Source organism: Mesitornis unicolor, unplaced genomic scaffold (assembly GCF_000695765.1).
Source record: "Mesitornis unicolor isolate BGI_N332 unplaced genomic scaffold, ASM69576v1 scaffold7900, whole genome shotgun sequence".
Classification (NCBI taxonomy): Eukaryota; Metazoa; Chordata; class Aves; order Mesitornithiformes; family Mesitornithidae; genus Mesitornis; species Mesitornis unicolor.
Window position 1 is genome coordinate 9,122 of NW_010157521.1, and position 22,806 is coordinate 31,927.

The 22,806-nt window shown below is 37.0% G+C and overlaps 1 protein-coding gene across 1 annotated transcript in view; it reads right to left on the reverse strand.

Annotated features, from left to right (window-relative positions):
- Positions 1 to 22,806, reverse strand: part of BTBD9 (BTB (POZ) domain containing 9) — a 92,859-nt gene that overhangs the window by 6,740 nt on the left and 63,313 nt on the right. Inside the window, exons 7-8 of the mRNA XM_010180333.1 lie at positions 11,599 to 11,708; positions 3,613 to 3,802 (exon numbers count right to left, since the gene is read on the reverse strand). Coding sequence (XP_010178635.1) covers positions 3,613 to 3,802; positions 11,599 to 11,708 — 300 coding nt within the window. The remainder of the gene's footprint in view (positions 1 to 3,612; positions 3,803 to 11,598; positions 11,709 to 22,806) is intronic.

The window sequence follows — 22,806 nt, forward strand, 5'->3', positions numbered from 1 at the left end:
TTACTTGACACTTGTTAAATCACACCCAGCATACTGCATCCCATTTTGGACCCAAATACAACAGTGATAGATCTGAACAAGCACAGCAGAGGACTATCAAGATGGTTGGGAGGTTGTAGTAAGTGTGCTGTGCAAAAGGTTGAGGAAATGGGCTTGTTTAGCCTACGAAGGCTTGAGGTTGAGCACTTTTCCAATACTCAAGAGCAGGTTACCAAACAGACTGAGCCAGGCTCTGTACCAAGGTGCACAACAGGAAAAACTAAACATAACGATCAAAAATTGAAACAGGACATTGCATATGGACTAGAAGCATAGGAAAACAGGAACTGCATGAAAAGGGGGAAAAAAAACCAACAACAAAAAATGCAAAAACATACACTGTGCAGATAACTCAACATTGAAACAGGCTACCCAGAGAAGCTGTGGAATTTCCTTCCTTGGGGGTTTTCAAGACCTTAGTGTATAAAGCCTCGAGTAGGATGGTCTGTCTTCATAGCTGACCCTGTTTTGAGGAACAGGCTGGGCCAGATGTCTTCCTCAAATCCCTTCCAACCTGAATGGTTCTACAATTCTAAGACAACGCGGTAACTTCTGCAGAAAGCACACATACAAGATACATTCCTGAAACATTAAGCTCTCTATGCATTTCAAATGCGTATCCAAGTACCAAAAGCTCTTCTGATTTTTTCATACTCAACTTTGTAATTTAGTTGCCATGGTAACATGTTCTGACTTGGAGGCTCTTTCCAGTAGTGCTGTAATTTCTGGAGACTAAAAGCAGCTACTACCCTCTTTTCAAAGGCTCATATATTTACTCTCTCTTACAAATATATCCAATGGCACATTCATGTCTCTGAACTTAAAAGATACTTATACTTTAACTTCTAATTACTCATTTAGAAACCAAACCCACAAGTCTAATGACTCAGTTTCTGGGGGTAGAGCAATTTATGTCATTCTGCAGTCACAGTGTACAGCCAGCCTGAGAAAAATGCTCCCAGAAACATTTTTTTTATTAGGTAGGAGGGTGAGATCAAGGGAGTTTTCAAGCAAGCAAACAGCAGGAAAACAGCAAGGAATATAGTTCAATCAGTTGTAGAAGATGTTCTGTTCAAAAAAACCTCTTGCTTTCGTTAAGATGAAATATTAAGACTTTTTGCTCTAATCCATGTTTATACCTAATTTGATTCCTGTACCAGTCACAGATTTCCTGGTGCTAAATAAAGAGACCATTGTCACCATCTTCAGCATTGTACAGTACAGGACATTTTCTAGACCCTCGTGAAAGCTGTAGCTGTCACATAGTGAAACCTCACTTTTCCACTCAAAGGGGCATCACTCCCTTGACTGCCTATGATCTACAACAGACATGGCTACAACTCAAAACACTTGCTCTTCTAGACAGAACACAAAAAGGAAAAGATTACATAGTGCTAGCATTTCTATTTCTAGGCAATGCAGGTACTCAGTCTACTCTGTCAGAAGATACCCTAGAAGATTACGTTTATTACTGTTTTGGTTTTTTAAGGCAAGGTACTAATCACAGAATCATAGACTGTACTGGGTTGGAAGGGACGTTTAAAGATCATCCAGTCCAACCCCCCTGCAGTGAGCAGAGACAATGTTACTAGATCAAGTTGCTCAGAGCCACATCAAGCCTGACCTTGAATATCTCCAGAGATGGGGCTTCTACCACCTCCCTGGCCAACCTGTTCCAGTGATCTACCACCCTCATATTGAAGAACTTCTTTCTAATATCCAATCTAAATCTACCCTTTTCTAGTTTAAAACTATTACCCCTCGTCCTATCGCTACGTGCCCTAGTGAACAGCTCTTCCCCAGATTTCTTAATATGCACCCTTCAGGTACTGAAAGGTCGCTCTAAGGTCTACCCGGAGCCTTCTCTTCTCCAAGCCGAACAACCCCAACTCTCAGCCTGCCTTCGTAGGAGAGGTGCTCCAGCCCTTTGATCATCTTTGTGGCCCTCTTCTGGACCCGTTTCAGCACTTCAATGTCCTTTCTATGTTGGGGACTCCAAATCGTGTTAATTAATCTTGTACTGTGCATGCAGGAAAGCTGACAAAGAAAGATGAGATTCTGACTCTCTATCTGTACAATGGAATACCACAGAAGTCACTAACTGCCTATTAGTTTTGAATACAAATTTATTATTCTGTGGGTTTTTCTAAAAAAATTTGCAGAAACTATGCATTTTAGTTAAGATATTCTTCTCTTACTCCTTCATGTGAACAAAGCTTCTGTTGCTACTTAAATTTAAGTTTAAAGTGGCATGAAAATGATGTAATTACATTTTCAATTACCTAATTTCAGAAATCGAAGTATTGTGTCTTCCTGGTTTCTACTTGAACAGCAATACTTAACTGAACATTAAAAACACCAAACTCAAAAGCATAAAACATTGAGTGTGGAAAGCTGCCAACTATACTTATTCAACTTGTTTCACACAGTGAGAACAATGCTGGACTTGGATTACGCATAACACATCTATAGGTAGTATACAGACAAAAGAGTAGTTTTGTTAGGTCAGAGATTTGCCTGGATGTCTGATTTTAAACTTTATTTCAAAGTTTTATAGCCATCATAACAATACCAGAAGCCAAAATCAAAACACACAAAACAAATGAGCAGCTATAAAAGAGCTTTCAAGCATCACTTGCTCATCAGTCAGTTTGAAGAGGCAGCTCTTGGCACTGAGCTAGTTCAATACGTACCTATATGCATGGCCTCTGTTGCAAGCCAGTACCTCACCTGGGGTTTCAACCTCTGCTCTCTGCTACTGCAGCTTTAGAAACCATTCTCTTTTTTTTTACCACTATCACAGAAAATATAATTTAAGTCCCTGACAACTTATTCTAAATTTGCAAAGGATGGGAAGCCATTAAGATAAGGTTTTGTATGTCTGATTTTATGAAACAAAGCAATCATTTATTGTCAGAGAATCTGAAATTGGCAAGAAGATTTTCGTCTTCACCTGTGAACAATCCTACTCCCCAATCTATTTCCACAGTTTCTACATTAGCCAAAAGTTCGTTCTTCATATATATATATATACACACATACACATTCACTGTAGAAATAGGCTAAACACATTCATTAATCTAACATTGTAAAGCAATATTCAGATTACTGTAGCCTTACTATACACTCCATGTCCAAGTAAGAAGTGGTACTAACTGTACAGTGAAAAGGAAACTTGGCTGACTTGAGATGATGGCTTTTTTCAATAAATGTGTCTGTTTTCACAATAAGTTAGATATGAGTAACTGCATCTACTTGGACCACAAGCGAGACTGCAATTAAATTTCTATTTTAATCTGAGTATATACCTTTAATCTTACAATTCGACTATTACTATTATGATGTCTCCGAAATGTAATATTTTCTGAAATTGCACTGCTGTATCTTGACATACAATCCACACGTTCAATTTTTAACATGCCCATTACACTGAAGTAAGAAGCCAAATGACAACTACTAAACTAGTTCCCTAACTACCGTCATTTCCAAACGTCACATATTCTAAAGAAAATAATTGTTCTCAGCAAAAGTTTCACTATTGCCCTTAATCCAGAGAAAAACAAAGTCTCTTACCGTATTGATCCAATCATGTAGGGCTGTGCTAGCTGCACTACAATAGCTCCACTCCCCAGCTGGTGGCACGTGTACCCAGAATCCCAATCATAGTTTTTTGTGTCTCCATTCAACAAGGCATTGCGACTGCGACTTACACCCTCAATCACACTGGCACAATCTGCAATCGTTGCAACATTTTCAGTGGGAACTGTGAATTAAAACACAAAGATGACAGACATACAGTCAGAAAACAATTCAAATACCAATGGTCTTGATTTCTCACAAAGAATGGGGGGGTGGGGGAAGAAGGATGAAAGCATGATCAACACAAGGAAATTTAACTCTTAATTTAACACGAACTATGCAACAGAATCATGTGGTACAGGTAGTTTTTGTAGCATCAAACCCAGAAAAGCAAAATATCTTAGTAAATTAATAGATGGATTTCTGTCTTGGTGATAAGAAAGCACTCTTTTAATACAATTGGGAAAAGAAATTTTTGTCCAGCAAAATGTCTGAAATTTTCAAAAAATTCCTTCCCGTTTTCACAATGAAACCTCCCTGCCCCACCAAAAAAGAGAAAGAAAAAAGAAAAAAGAAGAGAGACAGAGAGAGAGAGAAAGAAATAAGTGGGAGATAATTTAAAGCACTGATCTGGACTGTGGGAAGCCAGGACTCAAGGTCTTGAAAACCAAGGCTTGAAGCCTCACAGCTCCGGAGGCTATTCTCAACACGTACCTGTGGGTACTTCTGAAGGTCTCTATTACTGTGATCAGAAACTGCACTTCAAAATTTAAAAAATGAAAATGCTTTTTAATAATTATAAAAACCTTCAACACAAGTATTAGACCACAAGAGGGAAGGAGAGACCAATAAGTCTGCCACACAAATGAAAAAGCAAGTGCAGAAGTATTTCTCATTCAGTTAAGAGGCAGGAAAAAGGTATGACTGAAAGCCACAAGAAGGAAAAAAAAGATTATATCCCAATAGCAGAAGAAAAGAAAATATTGTGCCAAAACAGAGGATCATGATTTTCCTCCAGGAGACAGTGGTGGAATTATACAGAACTTCCCCCCGCCCCCCACTCCACCCTGTCCCCCCCATGTTAATTTTTAAAGATTTTTGCTGAATAATTCTTTTTTTCTATCCTATCTGCAGCCATAAAAAAATGCCATCATGCAGTAGTCTGGTGTGCCAAACTTTTTCCTTCTCCCTGGTACATCCAAAACAGAATGGTCTAGCTTGGAAACAGCTGCTATAAACTGAATTAGATAAAGGGTAATGTAAACTTTCACCAGTAATTTTTAGAAGCAGAGGAGTATTACATATTAGGCAATTAAAAAAGGTGTACCATCGAGAGCTGTTATTTTTTAGCAAAGTACATAACTTTAGTGTTGGTTTCTAGAAATATTTGCAAGGAGAAGAATGCTCTTTTTATACATACTTAGTCCTGCTTAATTTAATTTAAATCCAATGAAGTAGTTTCCCCCTTCCTTTCAAATCAAATGCTATTCATAGCACAATTAGAGCTTGACATAATTTCAGCAATTCCATCAAAGATCAAGACAACAGCAGCTCCTCTGGGAGCATGCTGTAAGAAAGAGGTGTCTTTTCTTCTGCATAGAGTGCTTTTCCAGCACTGTTTTACAAGTGCTTCAACACTTATTTTTGGAATTACCTATTATTTCCCTTTGTTAACACTTAATCCCACATGGTACTTATTTTCTGTTTGTAATTCAGAGAGAATCCCAACCTTCTTGAATGTCACCTTCTAGCAAAATGACAGATGAACATGAGAAAAAAAAGCTATTTAAGATGTCCTAGTCAGGTCCAGCACTTCCTTAAAAACTGACTTTTTAGCTAACCTCAACTTCTCAAACATGTATGACTTTATTCTCTCAGTCAAAAAACTAACAAGGCTGAAAAATGATGCTCTGTGAACACAGAGAAATCAAGGCTTCCTGCTGAAAAGTCTTTCTTTTTTTTTTCCGGAGAAATGCTGAAAACACTGATTGTTTTATCTAAATAACTCAAAAAAATTCATTCAGCACAGAGCTAAGATTTTGTGTGTCTGCTCTAATGAATGACAACCAATTTATGTGGCAATGCAATTTAAAAGAGATAGGAAGAATTTACCAAAAATTATCTGAATAACAATGATTGATTTAACATTATTTCCAAATTCCAAATATCTCATATCAAACATTTCTGAAAATCAGAATAACACACAAGTCAAACCAAGAAGTGCACAAAAAAATTAGAAATACAGAAGATGTATAACCAACACTATTTGAATTTTCATGAGAAAACAAGTGATATATAGTACAGGTGCAAATGTACCACTTCAAGCCCACTGCACACTGATAACTTAATTACACACTTCTAACAGTTGTCTGTAAAATATGTATTTAAAATACTACAGAATCTGAAAATGGCTGAAATACATGAAATTTCAGAGGTAACTGTATGAGTCTCCAGCACCCAAGGTAGAGTTCTGTATTTTAAGCGTGCAAGTGGTGTCAGGAGCATCATCTTAAGAAAACCACCAACCAACACCATAAAACATACAGGGTAAAAAGTGTAAGCTCATTGGCAAGTAATAATCCAAGGCAGTAGAAAAGCAATGGTTTCTCAAAAATCTACTGCACTATCAAATGCAAACTTAGAGTACAGGCATCGGAATAAAGTTTTCCTTCGCTTCCTTTTCTTCCCCTCTTCCCTGGCAGTACGGGAACTTCCCTGAGTATCTGCTTTGTACAGGCATTAAAGCATCTCCTATATATTGCTACTTTTTGTAGGAAGAGGAAGCTACTGAAATCTAGGTTAAAAAGAACAAGTAGAAGATGAAGTGTCAAAATCAATGTTCACATTGAGGCTCTATGGCATATTCTGGCCACCCTCTGAGTTATGTACGGCATTAACTGAACACAGCACAGCTCAATTCATCCAATATTTTACCTGCACAACCTCTGAGCATAATCCCGGCTCCTTCTCACTTTTAGATTTCTGCCCTAAGCCGTGACCTCCTAAGTAGATGTTACCCTGATTAGTCAAACTCCTTAACAACCACACAGAAACTGTCCTAGTGTTTTTAATATAATTCTGTGGTTTCCCTATTAGAAAGTGATTCTAACTAATTGCAGTGTGCAGAAGGTGCCATACTGTTCCTTCTCTCTAGGGAGTCTGCCACACCCTATTTTGAATGTTCATTATCATCTTTTATACCGGCTTGATAAATGTATTAAAAATACCATCTGCTAGGGACTCTGCTCTGTGCTGTATTTTCAAGTCTTCTGTCTCTCTTCCTTTTTCCCATTAGAATTCCTGCTTCAATTTAGGTCACCTGTTTACACAAACATACTGCCAAAACCAACAGTCTTGTTTCTATTTTTGTTTCTTTAAAAAAAAAAAGAAATCCACCAGCTATCCAGCTTTTGCACTAACCAATGTTGTACAAGAAAACAAAAGAGAGGATTACAAACATGGAAATTCTTTTTTTCCACTCTTCATAGAGTAGTTTTGCTCTGACAAATCTGATTTGCTTTTATGTAACAAAGAGATGTGCATTAGTAAAGCATACACATTCTGTAAGCAAACAAAAGGAGAAGATGATAGAGGTTACAAGACAGCAGCATCAAAACATTTATTAAAACCTACTTTCTTCTCTCCTGGTCTTATGCTGCTGTATGAAGCAATGAACAGCTTGGCAGCATATTTAATTCTAGTAACAGTATTTTTATAAAGGATTGTCATCTTCAAGGCATGGCCTAATGGCCACCTCTACTGGCTATATTTAAAGATAAGACAGATGTGTCATTCAACTGTCCTTAGAGATCCTTCAAGATAAAAATGTACCAGAAGTGTGCGGTAGACCTAAGTCATATTTATTTATCACTCCTTAGGGGTTCTTTTGTTATTGTTTATTGGTGGGTTTTTCTTCCCTTAATTTTTAGCATGCTTTATTTTCCATAGGATTTATTTTTCACTGAAGTACTAAGAAAAAAAATTAATGCAGCCGTTGTTAACTGGCTCCCATATCTGAGTGTAAAGTACTTCCTTTCATCTCCCAGACTGGACAAATCAATTTTGCTTTCTGTCCATTCACGGTAACTTCACTGCAATCAACTGGCTAACATGAGGGAAGAAAAAATGACAGAAAACCTTCAAACAACTCTTTGCAACACAGGAAGGAACAGAAGGGAGTGGGTTCGTGGCTCATCTCACAAGAACAGCCATTAATGAACCTTATTTCAATTACAAAAATAAACATACAGAGAGACAGCAGATAAGTGGTCTTAAAATAAGTAGTCTTATTTTATAGGAAAGCAATAATTTAAAGTATTATGGACTTGAATATATTTATAATGCACTCCAGGCAACTGTCAGTCAAAGGTTCTCACCTGAAATGTCATCACTGGAACACAACTGTTCATTTTACTGAATTCTCTTAGGACACAAAAATCACTTTGTGAAGGAATTATAAACAGGAAATTATACTGGAAGAAATACATTTTGTGTTTCAGTTAATATGAAGAAGTGGTTTTTCCCTCATGCTGACCTCTGTTAAATGCTCAGCTTTCAATCGTCCCATTTTTAATGGTAAAATTGCATTCCTTCTCTACCTGAACATCTCCTGAGCTGACAAAAGCTTCCTCACTAGAAAGTGATGGTTAGAAAAAAGAAAGCTAAAAGAAAGAAAGAAAAAAAAATAAATAAAATTAGGGATATCACTATTATTCCAGGGTTTGATTTTATTGTATTAAATAATTTAAAAGGATGCTGGGCATTCTGCTTTCATTGTTTTCCACATGCTAAAAGATTTCTAAGTGTAATCTTTACTCAGTACATGAATTAGCACTTGTTTATTTGCCACATGGTAGTACACGTTAAGTCTACAGACTTTTCAGTTAATTAAAAGTACAGTCACAAAGTCCTGTCTCTCTTCCTACATACTTTCTTACTTTCTTGAGTTGAAACTTGCTGATGATGTTGCTACATTTCATTTGTATCTTCTATCAAGAAATCAAGAATTTTCAGCTTCAAACAAATATCAACAGCATTTCTTTCTGTTTCAGTGAAAAGCTTTCGGCAAGCTCTACTTAGCTGGAGAAGAAAACCCCACTAGTATTTGTCAATGTCCAGCTGTCAGTTTGGATTAGAATCAGAAGACTGATTTTTCAGCTGATATCTGCTACAGCTCATGATTTCTGATCCAATAAATTAGAATAAAAGCATTCAAGTCATTAGAACTAGCCATACTTTTAATTGCCAACGAACTGTCTGGCTACAGGGCTCTTTCATTAAACATTCAGCCTGAAGACGGCTTTCAGAAATAGCAATTGTTTCAGAAGAGCCCTAGGAACAGCATGCAGCCTTCGTTGCAGCACTGGAAATAAGAAGAAAAAGAAAAGTAACTGGAACCAAATGAACAGATCCCTGTGGAAGAATGGGTAGCAGTAACTAAACTGACCATGGAGCTGTCCTTTCCTGTAGGCAGAGGAAAAAAAGAAAATCCCTGCAGTATTTAGATCATCTTCAAATTTTCATAATTTCCTAAGGCTATGCTTGCAGCAGAGCTGACTTACATTGCTGGGTAAACCTGCATGGTTTTGAAAGAAGGATAACCTTTAAAAAAGAGAAGAAACAAAATAAAATAGCTTTGTGCGGAGTCAACATTAAACTAGGCACAAAAATAGCATCTCTCACTGTTTCCTTGGAGAGAGAGAGCAATCTTTTACAAAGCTGAACCACACACTGGGAAACTGATACGACTGGTTTCTCTGTTATACATGTAATTTATTTTTTCTTAAAAATTGCCAGTAAGTAGGATACAAGGGAATGATTATTTATTAATTTCATTTTTCCCTTTTAAAACAAATTCCTCTAAGGCACTGAAGAGTGCACAAATGAAGGTTCACAATGATTTGTAAGTACTGAATGGCATTCCCCAGAGGGTGACCAAGGACATTCCAGTGGTTTATATCCATCTTCTGCTCTTCAGTCATTATTCACTGTACTCCTTTTCATGTGTAATGTACAAGTTACAATATAGTCTGACAGAATGAGACATACTACAGATGAACACAGCTTCATAGACAAGCCTTCCACACTGTACTGTCTATGACTTTAACCAGGCTCAGAATAGGATGCAGGCTGGTCAAACCCACATTCCTGCATAGTCCTTGACTGCCCTCAGCACTGAGTACTGATTAAAGGACTAAGAGAAGTTATCTATTTTTTTTCCTTTCAGGCAGAAAAGAGGCATCAGATCCTATATTTAGGTGGGGAAAAAAACCCCAAACCAAAAGGCATTGCATAGAAGCAGCCCCTAACCCACTGTTGCAACTTCCTGCCACTGGGCAGAGAAGCAGCTTTTACAAAACATCACATCACACCAGGTACTGCTTCTGCCTCCACAAAAGAGTATGTCTCTTACTTGGGGACTCTAGATTAAATATTAATGACTGAAGACCATTCAAAATTTCAGAAGTGGAAGTTCATTAAAAGCAAACACAATGCTTTTGAGATTTAAAAAAATATTTACATCTCTGGTAAGTGAAACAGTTACATCAGTCTCATGATTCTAATATGTACAACTGTTAACTAACTTGCATATCTAGAGATAATGCTATGCCAAAAGGACAATTACATCTCAACCTTAACATCTGTGTTAGGGAGTAATTTCATATGATTGAATTAATTTCTGTCTGGGCAGTCTGGGCAGACTGTTCCAGTGTTTGACCACTCTTTGAGTAAAGAAATTTTTCCTAATATCCAATCTAACCCTCCCCTGGTGCAACTTCAGGCCATTTTCTCTTGTCATTAGTTACACGGAAGAAGAGACCAACACACACCTCACTGCACCTTCCTTTCACATTGTTGTAGAAAGCAGCAAGTTCTCTCTGTCTCCTCTTCTCCAAACTAAACAGTCCCAGTTCCCTCATCTGCTCCTCATAAGGCTTATTCTCCAGACCCTAAACTAGTCCCAAAATCTTCCTATTTGTCCCTTTTAAACTGGTAATGTATCAAACTATTGCTGCCTTATCTACAATTGGAAGTTGGTCCACATCTCTCTCTCAACTAACTACTCATTGAATTCTCACTCTTTTAATTTTCTACTAATTTAAATATATGTTTAAAAGCAGCATGAACTCTGATAATTTTGCTGAAACTCTCAATTTCATGCCAGAAGTAACAAACTGTGGGAAATCCCACCCAGACAACTAGTAAAAGGTGCACAAAGCTCTTCCCAATGAATTTCAAGATCTTACTCACCTGAATTTATCTAGAAGAAAGCACAGAATCACCCTGTTTTGATTATTTAAAAAAACATATTAAATCTTACTTTGACATAGTTTATAATTCAGTATTGTTGGTCTGTTGGGGATTTCTACCTTAAGTAATGCAGTACTATGTAGAGGCATTTAAATCAGTAATATACAAGCTATATATGTCTGGAGCTCCAGAGCTCCATCAGTGCGGCATTGTGAGAATAAGGGTAGCCTATATAATGTTCTGCCACGGCTAAGTGTGTCTATGACTCTTTAGGGGGAAATTAACACATGGAGTTTACTTTCAGCAGTTGAAAGTAGGCTGCGTAAGAGGTCCTAAATGCCCAAATCCATCTTCACTGCAATAAATAGCCCTGGTTACTCCATCCTCGTTACAGAATTCAGGCTAGGCTAGCAGGAGGAAAGAGCAATCATATTATGACATGCAAAGAAAAATCAGATTAGCAGCACAGAGTGACTCAATTACCAGTGGCTTTGTCAGCAGCAGTTGGTTTAATCTGAATGTTAGCATTCCTACAGCATCACTAATTAATCCACAGAACTAGAATTTCAAAGTAGTAATAAGGACGAGCCATCTAATTCTATGCTTACAGCATCATTTAACTCAAGTTAGAGATTTGTGTGGAAACACGAGTAAGTGCAGTGACAGCCAGTCTTAAAAGGCAAGCATTGACAACAGTTCATGTAAAATGAAAACAGTTTTCTCTCTTACCTATCAAACCTTTCTCAAGAGTGAAGGTTTTGTTTGTGAACATACATTCGAAAGCCACAATATGGAAAACTTTGTTCACTGTGTTGTGGGTCCCAACAATTCGAATATATCTATAGGGGGAAAATAAAAGTAAGAACCACAAGTTAAGTATGACAAAATTCTATGCACTAAAATATAAACAAATCTTTTCTGACTACATTTAAAGATCAAAAATCTTTCTGGACTAATTTGCCAAGAAAGGCAAAATGTAGGACCCTCTGGTTCATAAATGGTATTTTAGTGGAAATGTGTGCTAATGGAAACTTTAAATAATAATAATAACAATAAATCCCTTTACCAACTACTTTTCACCACAATGAAAGATCTCATTCAGCCAGGACAAACCCAACAAATCAGTGAGGATTCTCTGCCAAAGCCAAAAGTTAATTCCATTTTAATATGATTGTTTCTTATTCTAACACTGGGTGTACAGGATATCAGTGTCTCTTGTTGGTATATCTTTTATTAATAACAAAAAAAAATCAGAACAGTTAAATATTATGAATCAAAGCTATCTATGGATTTCATTCCTGGCTGTATAATGTATACTTCTAGACTCTAACTGAAAATCAAATAGAGCTGCTCTTTAACACTGTGACCTTTCACCTTCTGTATTACCCTGGAGGCTTCACCTTCTATAAATAGCCACTAACCTTGATTCAGTCTGATTCCCAGATTTTTTTAAAGAGATACAACATTTCTTAGTATAAGTTTTGAGAAATCCTAAATGGAATATTGTATACCATCTCAGTAAACGTTGAGCAAGCAATACAGAAAACTACCTAAACCAAATAACACTACCTCATAAAATGGGTTACCCACAATGCAGAAAGCTTTGTCTTACATGAACTAATTTCATTTACGAATTATCAGAATGTAGGAATCTCAGGCAGTATCATCGGTCTGCAGTAACAAAAACACCTTTCACTTACGTAGTATAATTACAGTTCCAAATAGCCATTCACCAGCAGCATCATTTTGGCTTGTGCTCTTCATCATACCAAGTTGAAAAGATACATAGCTTTCAGTCAATAATCGCATAGCTATGTACTGTACTACTGTTGAACTTCCTTCTACACTTCAAGACTCGAGTGCTCTATGAAAGAGCTCTTGTAAGCAAGCCTCAATGACTGTTATTACTGATATTCATTTGTCTTTATCATACATAGAAAAACTCTTGTAGAAAAATAGTTTTTAAAAATCAACCTATGACATGCAAATGACTGCAAGAGACAACTAAGTTGCGTATCATGACACTACTAAAACTGTCAGGTTTTGACATCTGCTCCTTTTAGCTTTTATAATGGTTTCACTTAAAAAACCCAACTATTACATATTTTGATTAAAATTTTAAAAACTGATAAGCAACATGCTCAAAATGTAACTTAAAAAACATATTTTAATTAGCATGACTTGAAGCAAAAAAAAGTGATGTGCTATTCCCTAATTAATATTTGCTCACAGATCAATTATCACAGTAGCAAACTTCCTGCAAGTCATTCTACATAGAAAAAGTTGCAAAACTGGAGAAAATATTTCTTTTTCATAAAGAAGATGAACCTGTATTTTAAGAGTAAAGCAGAACTTAGCCCTCACTATGTAACTGTGACAAGTGCCCGCAAAGAGCATCGCAGGAGTCTCGGTTGGCAGTCAGAAAAATTTTTTCCCCAGACTCACCCACGTGAATCAGTCAGTTGCTGCAAGGTGACAGATGAAATGCCCTATTTTAGGATTCACATTACCAAGGCAAAACCATATCAGCCTCAGTTTTTCTTAACAGACTGAGCCATAGCAAAACCACAGCAGATACACGGGAGCAAGACCCCAAGGTTTCTACTCACAAAGCTGAACCTCCTGCAAAATTGACACTGAAGGTCTACTGAAAAGATTATCATCAAATTAGCCAGAGGAATAGTTCAATGTTTAGAGAAAGTTAACCTGAAATTTGAAAGAATCCTTCAAGTTTTAGGAGGTCTGGTAGACATCTTCAGCTAAGGGTATGCCTTCTCCTTGAAGTTACAGGCACTGGCACATTTGGTCCAGCCTTTTCTGGTTATTTTCTTTTTGTCAATTCACAAGAACAGTATGAACTATAAATACACAGGCAATGACCAGGAACCTACAACAATGTTCTCATTCTAACCAGCATTAGAAGCTCAGAGCTCGCCTAAACATGGAATCAATTTTGGAGTATTTATAAGTGCACACGGAGGCTGGCTTGCCATAGAGGCTCCCTCGTTTCTCTCAGGCAAGAAAGGTATTGAGTTGCACTGCTTGGACAAAACATGCTGCAGGCAAACCAACAGAGCGTTACTAATAACAATACTTGGACATACTTCAGTTACGCTTCCTTGCCTTAAAAAGTTTAGAGAATAAATGAAGTAACAATATTAACAGGAACATAAGAAACGGCTTAGTTTTAAAAGCGAATTTACTAATGCACTAGCACAAACTTCTTGATTGGTGTTGGCTAAGGTTTTTTATTTTTTCCAAGATACCAAGATGGTGAAAGACACACAGGACTTGAATAGTTCTCCATGAGAAAGGCATCTTCATCATACTGCATGCTTAGGTTAAATAACATACCACTCCCTGGTTAGCAAAGCTCTCTGTCAACACATAGAAAGGAATAAGGCTTATTCTTCCATGCTAAATAGCCTATACAATGTTTCACACTGCTGGAAAGCTGAAATTTTGTGGTAATGTAAAACAAAATCCCATCCATTAACATAATCATGTATACATTTATCTTCTAAAGTATATTTTTTCAATGTTCTAATATTATTGCAAAGCGGAACGTAATGATATGTCAAACCCCATCCTTTCTCCCCAGTACAATATATATTATTCTTTCCTTATCTCTCTCAAAGTGAATGATCAGTATGATTTCCTGGCTGAATCTTGCATTCTTCTACTTGGTGGAAATTAAAATAATACAGTCTTCAAAATTACTTTAAACACCCTAACTTCTAAAATCTTATTCTCAGATTTTGCATAAAAACTGTATCTTATTATTCCACTTGATGCAAGATAATAAAGCTGCTATAGCCTGAGATAATCTTAATTCAAATAAGGCAGAATTTATTAGAAATGCCCAATATTGCTAAGTAAACAAGCTGTATCTGAATTACAAATATCACCAACAAAGAGCAATATTGAAGGTACACGACCTGTTTCAGAAGAGTCAGATAAGACACTGTAAATACTGAAGCAGAACATCTTAATGAGAAGAACACTAAACAAGAACACTAAACAATGGGCTGAAAACAAAGAGTTGCCTTAGAATTATTACAGTGAGGAAAAGCTGCAACGTGGATAACTACAATATGAACAATGAAGTCTTAATTCAAACCGTACAGACTTCAGAAATTTAAAATGCCTATTCTACCTCATTAAGTGCTTGAAAATTTGTACATTTTACTAAGTGGTTTTCTGCCAGATGGAAATGCAACTGAGTCATGATTAAAAATAAAAGGATCCTTCAGGCAATCAAACTATGTGTACCATTTTCCTGGAGCAATTTATTAACTGGAATATAAGAGTACAGGTAACAAAATATGAATAATTTTTCAGCACATGCAACATTGACAAATGCTTAAAATGCATGGAATGTGCTTTATGTGATGGCTCACTAGGATTTTAAAACATACTGTAGTGGTTTGGATGGGATAGAGTTAAATTTCTTTACATAGCTTTTATGGTACTGTTTGTATTTCTGTGAAAACACAGGGATGTTTTAGCTATTGCTGAGCAGTGCTTGCACAGCATTCAAGGCCTTTTCTGCTTATTGCACTGCCCTGCCCATGAGTAGGCTGGGGGTGCACAAGAAATCGGGAGGGGACACAACTGGGACAGCTGACCCCAGCTGACCCAAGGGATATTCCCTACCTGGAAAGGAATCACACCACAATACTGCTTTTGGCTCTGAATGGCAGTGCAGCAACAGGTAAGGTTGACAGGCCTAAGGTACAGACAACTGAAAACCAAAAACTAAGCACCATAAAATCTAGTAGCCTTCTGGTTCCCACAAGCAAATCTGCATCAGGTGGCAAGGGTATCATATCTCGAGAAAATTAGGTAAGCTTGACAGAGATGAGATCAGGGAGCAGACTCTATGTACGCTGTCCACAGCAAGCTAGGAAGAAAGTGCTCAGGCCTTCTATCCATCAAACATAGGGAGATTCTTCTGTGAAACTGGACTCCAAAACTGGGACTCTTTTCTGACAAACCACTATGAATACTGGTGCTGAAAATGCCTCTTCATATAATGATCTGTTCTTTAAGGCATTTCCTCAGAAAGAGACTGAAGTTCAACTCCTCTTTTTTTTTTTAATAGGACTTCAAAGCTGAGGAGAGGTCTCTACCCACAGGGAGCCAGGCTAGACTGAGACACAGTGTTCTCTGCTGCTGTACTACAAATGGCAGACAAGGTGTGAGGCCAGCTGGTGAACCAGAGAGAAGTATCCAACAGCTCCTCACTCAGGAACCATAGTTCATGTTCTACATACTGAAAAAGTTACAGGTTGAACACCCTCCTCCCTCCAAAGGCTCTTATGAAATGACTCTAAGAGATCGTTGTGATGATCAAAGGATACTTAAGACTGCAGGAGTGAACGATTTCAGTAACCCCGTATCTTTCAGAGTCCAACTTGGGAAGATTAACTGCCTCAACATCTTCTTTCTACTTACAAATCTATATGAAAAATACATCCCATAAGAAAACAAATGAATATTGGTTAACTTATTATTTTCTTTATTGCAACTCAGAGAATTAGAAACAAGCAGTTGCAGGACTGGATGTGCTGGAGTAACCTCTCCACTCTCTGTACCCTCTGTATTCTATGAACAACAACCCATATGGAAATAAAAGAAAACCTTCAGCTGCATAAATTTGAGAAGAAACTTCTTCTCAGTGAGGGTGACAGAGCACTGGAACAGGCTGCCCAGAGAGGCTGTGGAGTCTCCTTCTCTGGAGACATTCAAAACCCGCCTGGACGCCTTCCTGTGCAACCTCATCTAGGTGTTCCTGCTCCGGCAGGGGGATTGGACTAGATGATCTTTTGAGGTCCCTTCCAATCCCTAACGTTCTGTGATTCTGTGATAATAAAACATTTGATCTGATCATGATTCTTCTAGATGCATAAGAATAAGGTCAACCCTTGCAGAGTTTTGCACTTACTCTTCACCTGTTCGAGTAGTGAGAACAAATATGTTCACCTCTAAGATGAGTGGCATTCTCCCATCTCCAACACTACCACATGGCTATAGTTATTGTAGTCCACCGAATAAGAAAAAACAGAGGAAACAAGCTAGAGGTCGTATTTTTAACACATTACCTTTCCTGAAAGACAATACAGGTCTCTTTTATGCTGATTAAGTTGACATAAATGAGTATACTAATTATTTTTGATGGCCACACATAATTATTTTTCTACAAGTGCTTGGCAAGCAAGTCATTAATTAAAAAGGACCACTGACCAGACTTACTTGTGTATGCTCAATTACAAGATAATTTAAAAGCTTTGAGTACTGCAAGATGGAGGGGGGGAAAAAAACAGCAGAAAGCCCAAACCCTAAATGAACAAAAAATTTTAGAGCACTTTGTTAGTGGATGACACAAGCTTGGGCAAAGCTGATTAAGCTGAGACATAGAAATGATGAAGAATTAACGGTATAATCAAAATCCTGGTGCCAAACTATGAATTTTAATTATATTGCTCACTGAGGAAGAGATATAGCAGACAAAAACCGAGAAGGACAGGCATTAAAAAGACTATAGGCAGTTTTTCCAGTGAAATTAGAAATTGTTCACTTTCCTGTCAGGAACAAAGCAGCTTTATACAACACAAAGTTATCTATAAATCTTTGTGTGATAGGAGAGTAAAATAACCACAATTCAAAGGCTAGACTAGCTCCTCTGTCAATGGACTTTAGACTCAACTGATAGACTGGGAGGGAGACAAAAAGAACCCTGAACCATTTTAATAAAAAACAAACCATGACCACTTTGGAGGGTTTAAAACTGCTTTCCTGGCAGGTGAACAGGGCTGCAGCATGAGAATTTCGCTCTTAAGAAGACATATTATTTTGGTTTCTGACCCTGGTTGAGAATAATGTATTTTGAAAGTATTTAAGTGCTTTAAGAGTTTCATCCACATGTCACAGCTTTCTGTAGTGACAGTTAGTCATGCTATACTTGACCATGAGATTCCCATGGCAGAATACCAGGAAAATCTGTGTTATTCTTATGTTACTCCTCCTCTTTCCACTAACAATAAAATTATTTTAACTAGAGGGAAACAATATGTTCTACTAGGTCTTGGTAGAATCTTAAACTATTAAAATTTGAATGAACTACCCGAGTTGATGAATAAAGCACCCACATGGCATTACCTTCATCTATCCTCTGTCTTTTCCAGAGCAATTCTTCGCCTTTACATAAAACTGTGACTTGGGCACTCTTTTGAGACTACAAACACTCACATTTCTGAACTACATGGTGCTTTACTTCTGCTCTTTACATTTGTACAGCTGACATTTAATTTGGATAACAGCTCTTGCTCAGCATACCACTGATTCAGCTGTGGATACTCTGGAGTACTGCTAATACCAAAGCCCAGCTGCCTGCATCAGAACAGTACTTGGGACACACATGTCAAAGAGTAAAACTATGCATGGTCTCGGATTTGTTTTAATCCTTCATTATAACACCAGTAAGATACAGACAGACTCTAGAATTCATTAAGCATAGACTCTAATCTCTTGGGAATACTGAGACAGAAAACTAAACAAAGACAGGTAAAAGAAATTAACTGGCATTTTGTACTGACATCCACTCTAAGTTACTATCAAAGGAACCCAGAACTAAATCCAGTATGGACAAAATAAGCTCTTAAGAACTTGGCATTTCACTTTCCTTCATGGAGCATTTGGTATGAGACACCAGTGCTAAAGTCCTACATACTTCATACCTCCTCTAACTGCTTGGAAACCGCTAACATTCACATTCTGATCACTGCCACAGAGAAGTGCGAGATACAGCCCAGCACACAAGGGCATTAGAAAACATTCTGTTTGCCTTTTAGTGGAAAAGGAAACAGTGCTATTCACCGCCATCTAAATCCCATTTATTGACAACCCTGTAAAACGTATAATCCTTCAGACTCACACAGCTGAATCAACAGACACATGGCAAGAGGATAAAAAAAGTGAGGAGGAAAAATCTATTGCCAGAATTAAATAATGTGGAAAAACAGTGGACATAAATAAATACATAAAATAAAGAACTAAGACAGAACAAACATGGGAAGCATTTCTGTCCTTTGACAGGAGACAACTTTTCCTGCACTTAGATGAGATAGTCTAATAGAGTGTATTTTATACCAAAGGATATCCCTGCACAAATACAGAAAACAGTGACAAACCAAACACTTACACAAGACAAAATCATTGACCTTTAGTAGGAAAAGCATATGTAACCCCTGCAAGGCCTGCACAGTAACAAACATTTTCACTTTCGCAACTGATGCAAATACAAGCAACAGTGAGGCAGTTTGACAATACAACACATTTCTCTTTGTAACTTGCTAAAATGTGTATCCAGATACTTTATGGTGTGGCATTCAAGTGGCTAAAATATTGACATACAATAATTACACAGGATATGTAATTGCTTGTGTACTATATATAAAGCAGCGTATCAACCAAGGAACCAATGTTTCTGAATATATTTAACCAAATTAACACTGATGTGCATAGGAATATAAGTAACATTGCATGATTTGACCATATGCTTTGTATTCCATACACAGGAATAATGCACTCGCAAAATGTATTTATTACTAGTTTCCACTTTTATTTTTTTTAAACAGCAAAACTCAAATTTGAGGTAAGTTTGCTCGAATCTGAATCTTCACATTGCATGCACCTATAGTTCCATTCAGTTTCAAAAAATCTGGCTCTGAATTTGGCTCTGTACATCTTATTTCAGGTCAGATTTCAACCCAAACCAGTTCTATTTCCCAGCATCTGTCTAGATATGGGCAGGAATCTGTTCAGCTGCTCAAGGTATTTGAGCTCATAAGCAGTAGAGAATAAGAGAAGACCTCCAGGGCTCTCAAAAGGGGGTCATAAATTCACATGAAGAATGAAATGTTAAAATAAAGAAACAAAAATAAAATGAAAACCAAACAAACTGAAATCCTCTACAAACAGTGTAACCTTTTACCTACTGAGAAACATATCCAAGGAACCCAACTGTTTGCTATGTTAATACTACACTGGAAAAGTGCTAAGCAATACTCTCGTGGAATCAGCTAAGTGCTGGTAACATAAAAATGACTGGATACACCTTTCTCATCAATATTTTTATGATTTGAAAATTGTACCTATGGATACAATACCTTCTACTTGGAGGTAGTTAGAAAATCAATGCATAGTATTGCTGGCTCAATTTGTAATTTGCTGCGCAAACAATTTTGGAATGCTGAAATGTGGGGAAAATCATTAAGCTGAGTTTGCATTTAGTGTTAATATTTAAGTGGTTTAGATCTGAGGCAAGGATGGCTTTGTTAATTGGTTCCTTAACTAAAGATATGATCACACAGTTATTAAAGCTCTTATACTATCCAGTCATTTACAGATTTACAGATGTCATGCCAACAGCAACTACACCATTTACTAGAAACATCAATTGAAATTCTTCAACAGTAGGCACAACGTTTGCAGGAGCAAAAGCCCTAAAAGAAAAAAAAAAATCACAAGTAATACCCTACCTTAAACTAGCGGAATGTAATTTCTGATTGCTTTGGTATTCCTTTTAAACATAATTAAAATGTGCAACACCTGTTCTGCTCCTGACAACACACAGCCTAACTAAACTCTTAACCATGATCATTCTTCAGATGCATTTTAGAAATTATTTAGTGAAGACTCAAATTCACACGGAAATACATATCAGAAATGGAAGAGAAGCCTCACTGTAAATTATAAGAAACATTTTTCATATTGGTGAAACAAATGTCAGATGTGAGACAGATCAGTTAAAGTATGAAACAATTATTTCTAAATTCACTGAGTTCTGCATTTTTTAAGAAAAATCTGACATGGTATCAATTAGCAGTATCACCTGCTACACTATATATAGCTGTTAGCTCAGTTAATCAGTGTCTCTAATCTGCATTGCTTACACTTTCCAGCACATTCAAGAGCTAAATGCTAACTGCCTGGACTGAACTATAAATAAATGAGCAAAATAAATACTATTTATGGGACTGTTCAGACATGGACAGTGCAGCAGATTCCATCTCATAAGCTTCACAGACCTAGCTATTTTGAAATCAAATTGTATTTTACTGGCAGTAATAGATAACATTGAAAAACAAGATCATACATTTGGATTAAAAGTAGGTCTAAATTAACCAGTACAAACACTCTTACACAGCGCAACAGCAGGTTGCTTTTAATATCTGTATACAGATAATAAAATCTCTGAAAACTCAGTTTCCTGTGAGAAAAGCTGAACTACGGTTATATTAAAGACAGAGCATTTAAGAGAGGCAACTACTTTAATGTATTTCTTGTTCGTGCTGCTTCTCTCCTTTTCTTCTTCTTTTTTTCACATTTATCATATACAATTTGCCACATTTCTCTTGCTGATTTAATAAGCAATCAAGAGAACGGTTTGATTAATTCAGAACAGTACTCTGCACTGTCGCACCAATTCATCTGATTACAATGGATTTTAGCTCACTGAAACACTCCCATCAGGCCGGAGTGCCATAGCCTCAAGAAAATTCTGTCATTTTGTTAAAATGTAGTTTTTGGTCTCCCACAATATGAAAATAATTTATGTGTGACATGTCTATGAACTATGCCACTAAAACTTGTGAGCAGGTGAGCAGACCAGCAGAAGACAAATACATTTACTGAGCTACTGAATTCAGGTCTCTTCAACTTAACCAAAGAACAATTTGGTTTAATAACCAGTCGTGTAGTTCCCTGCATATGGTAAAACACCTAAAAATAATAAACTGTTTTAAATCTAATGTCATAAACTCTAAAATTAATTTGGAGGCAATGGAAGAACAACAGAATAAATGGTAACCAAAAAAATGAAGGAAGACTTTTCTTTCAAACCTTATTTCTTTTATTTTACGTGTAATAGAAAGCAAAGTTCTTACCTGTCCAAGATTGGCTCAATACTGAGTGAGCTGCAGATAGGTTCCTTCTAGGTGATACTTATAATATATAACATCATAAAAAATAAGCACCTGAAAATTAGCCATGAAGTTTCACCCTGTTGAAACACACTTTAAATCTAAGAGCTGAAGTTGCTATGCTTTCCATAAAATGATAATCATTACAGTCCTGGAAATCACTTTGGTTTTGCTTGCTTTTTGGCTCACATCTTATCTTTATCCTGTTCTGCACTGGAATAGTTTGCTGATTACTCCAGCTCAAATGAAAGACAACTGAACACCTTTACCACTACATGCAGTAAAGCCAAGGTGCAATAAATCAAACTTTTGCATGTAATTCTATATTAATGTAAATCCTTCAACCATGCACCAAAAAGCTTCCAATATATGCAGCTCAAGCCATATAAGACAAGCTAGTGCCAGAAGTACCTAGAAAAGAGAGCTCAATGAAGGAATTACCTTTCATTTTGTCTCAAGACATTAAACAACATATTTCCACTGGAAAACGAAGAAGTTAAGATGTATTTACGCTCAAATAATCTTTCACCACAGTTATTGGATTTTTCCAGGAAAACTGAAGAGTTACAAGTTGTCACACATTATCACTTGTATCAGTGGTGGAAGAAATATCTCACTGGGGTGAAGGCAGCAATTTGTCATTTATACACCACCTTCAGGTCACCACAGCATAACGTAGCAGGACACGAACACCACAATACACTCACACTGTGCTGCAGTGCAGGGCATCGCCATTGTGAACACTTTTATGGCAAGAATTTTACGAAAGTAACTGATCACTGACAGAGAAGATCATCTTGCATATTTGTATCAGTAACAACAACAAACCTGCTTTGATATTCCTTTGTAATACTTTTCAAATACTTAATAACAGATCGCACAGAACATTGAAAGGACATGAAAAAGTCAGCATTTGCCTGTGCACAAATATTCGTAACGGTTGCAGGATGAC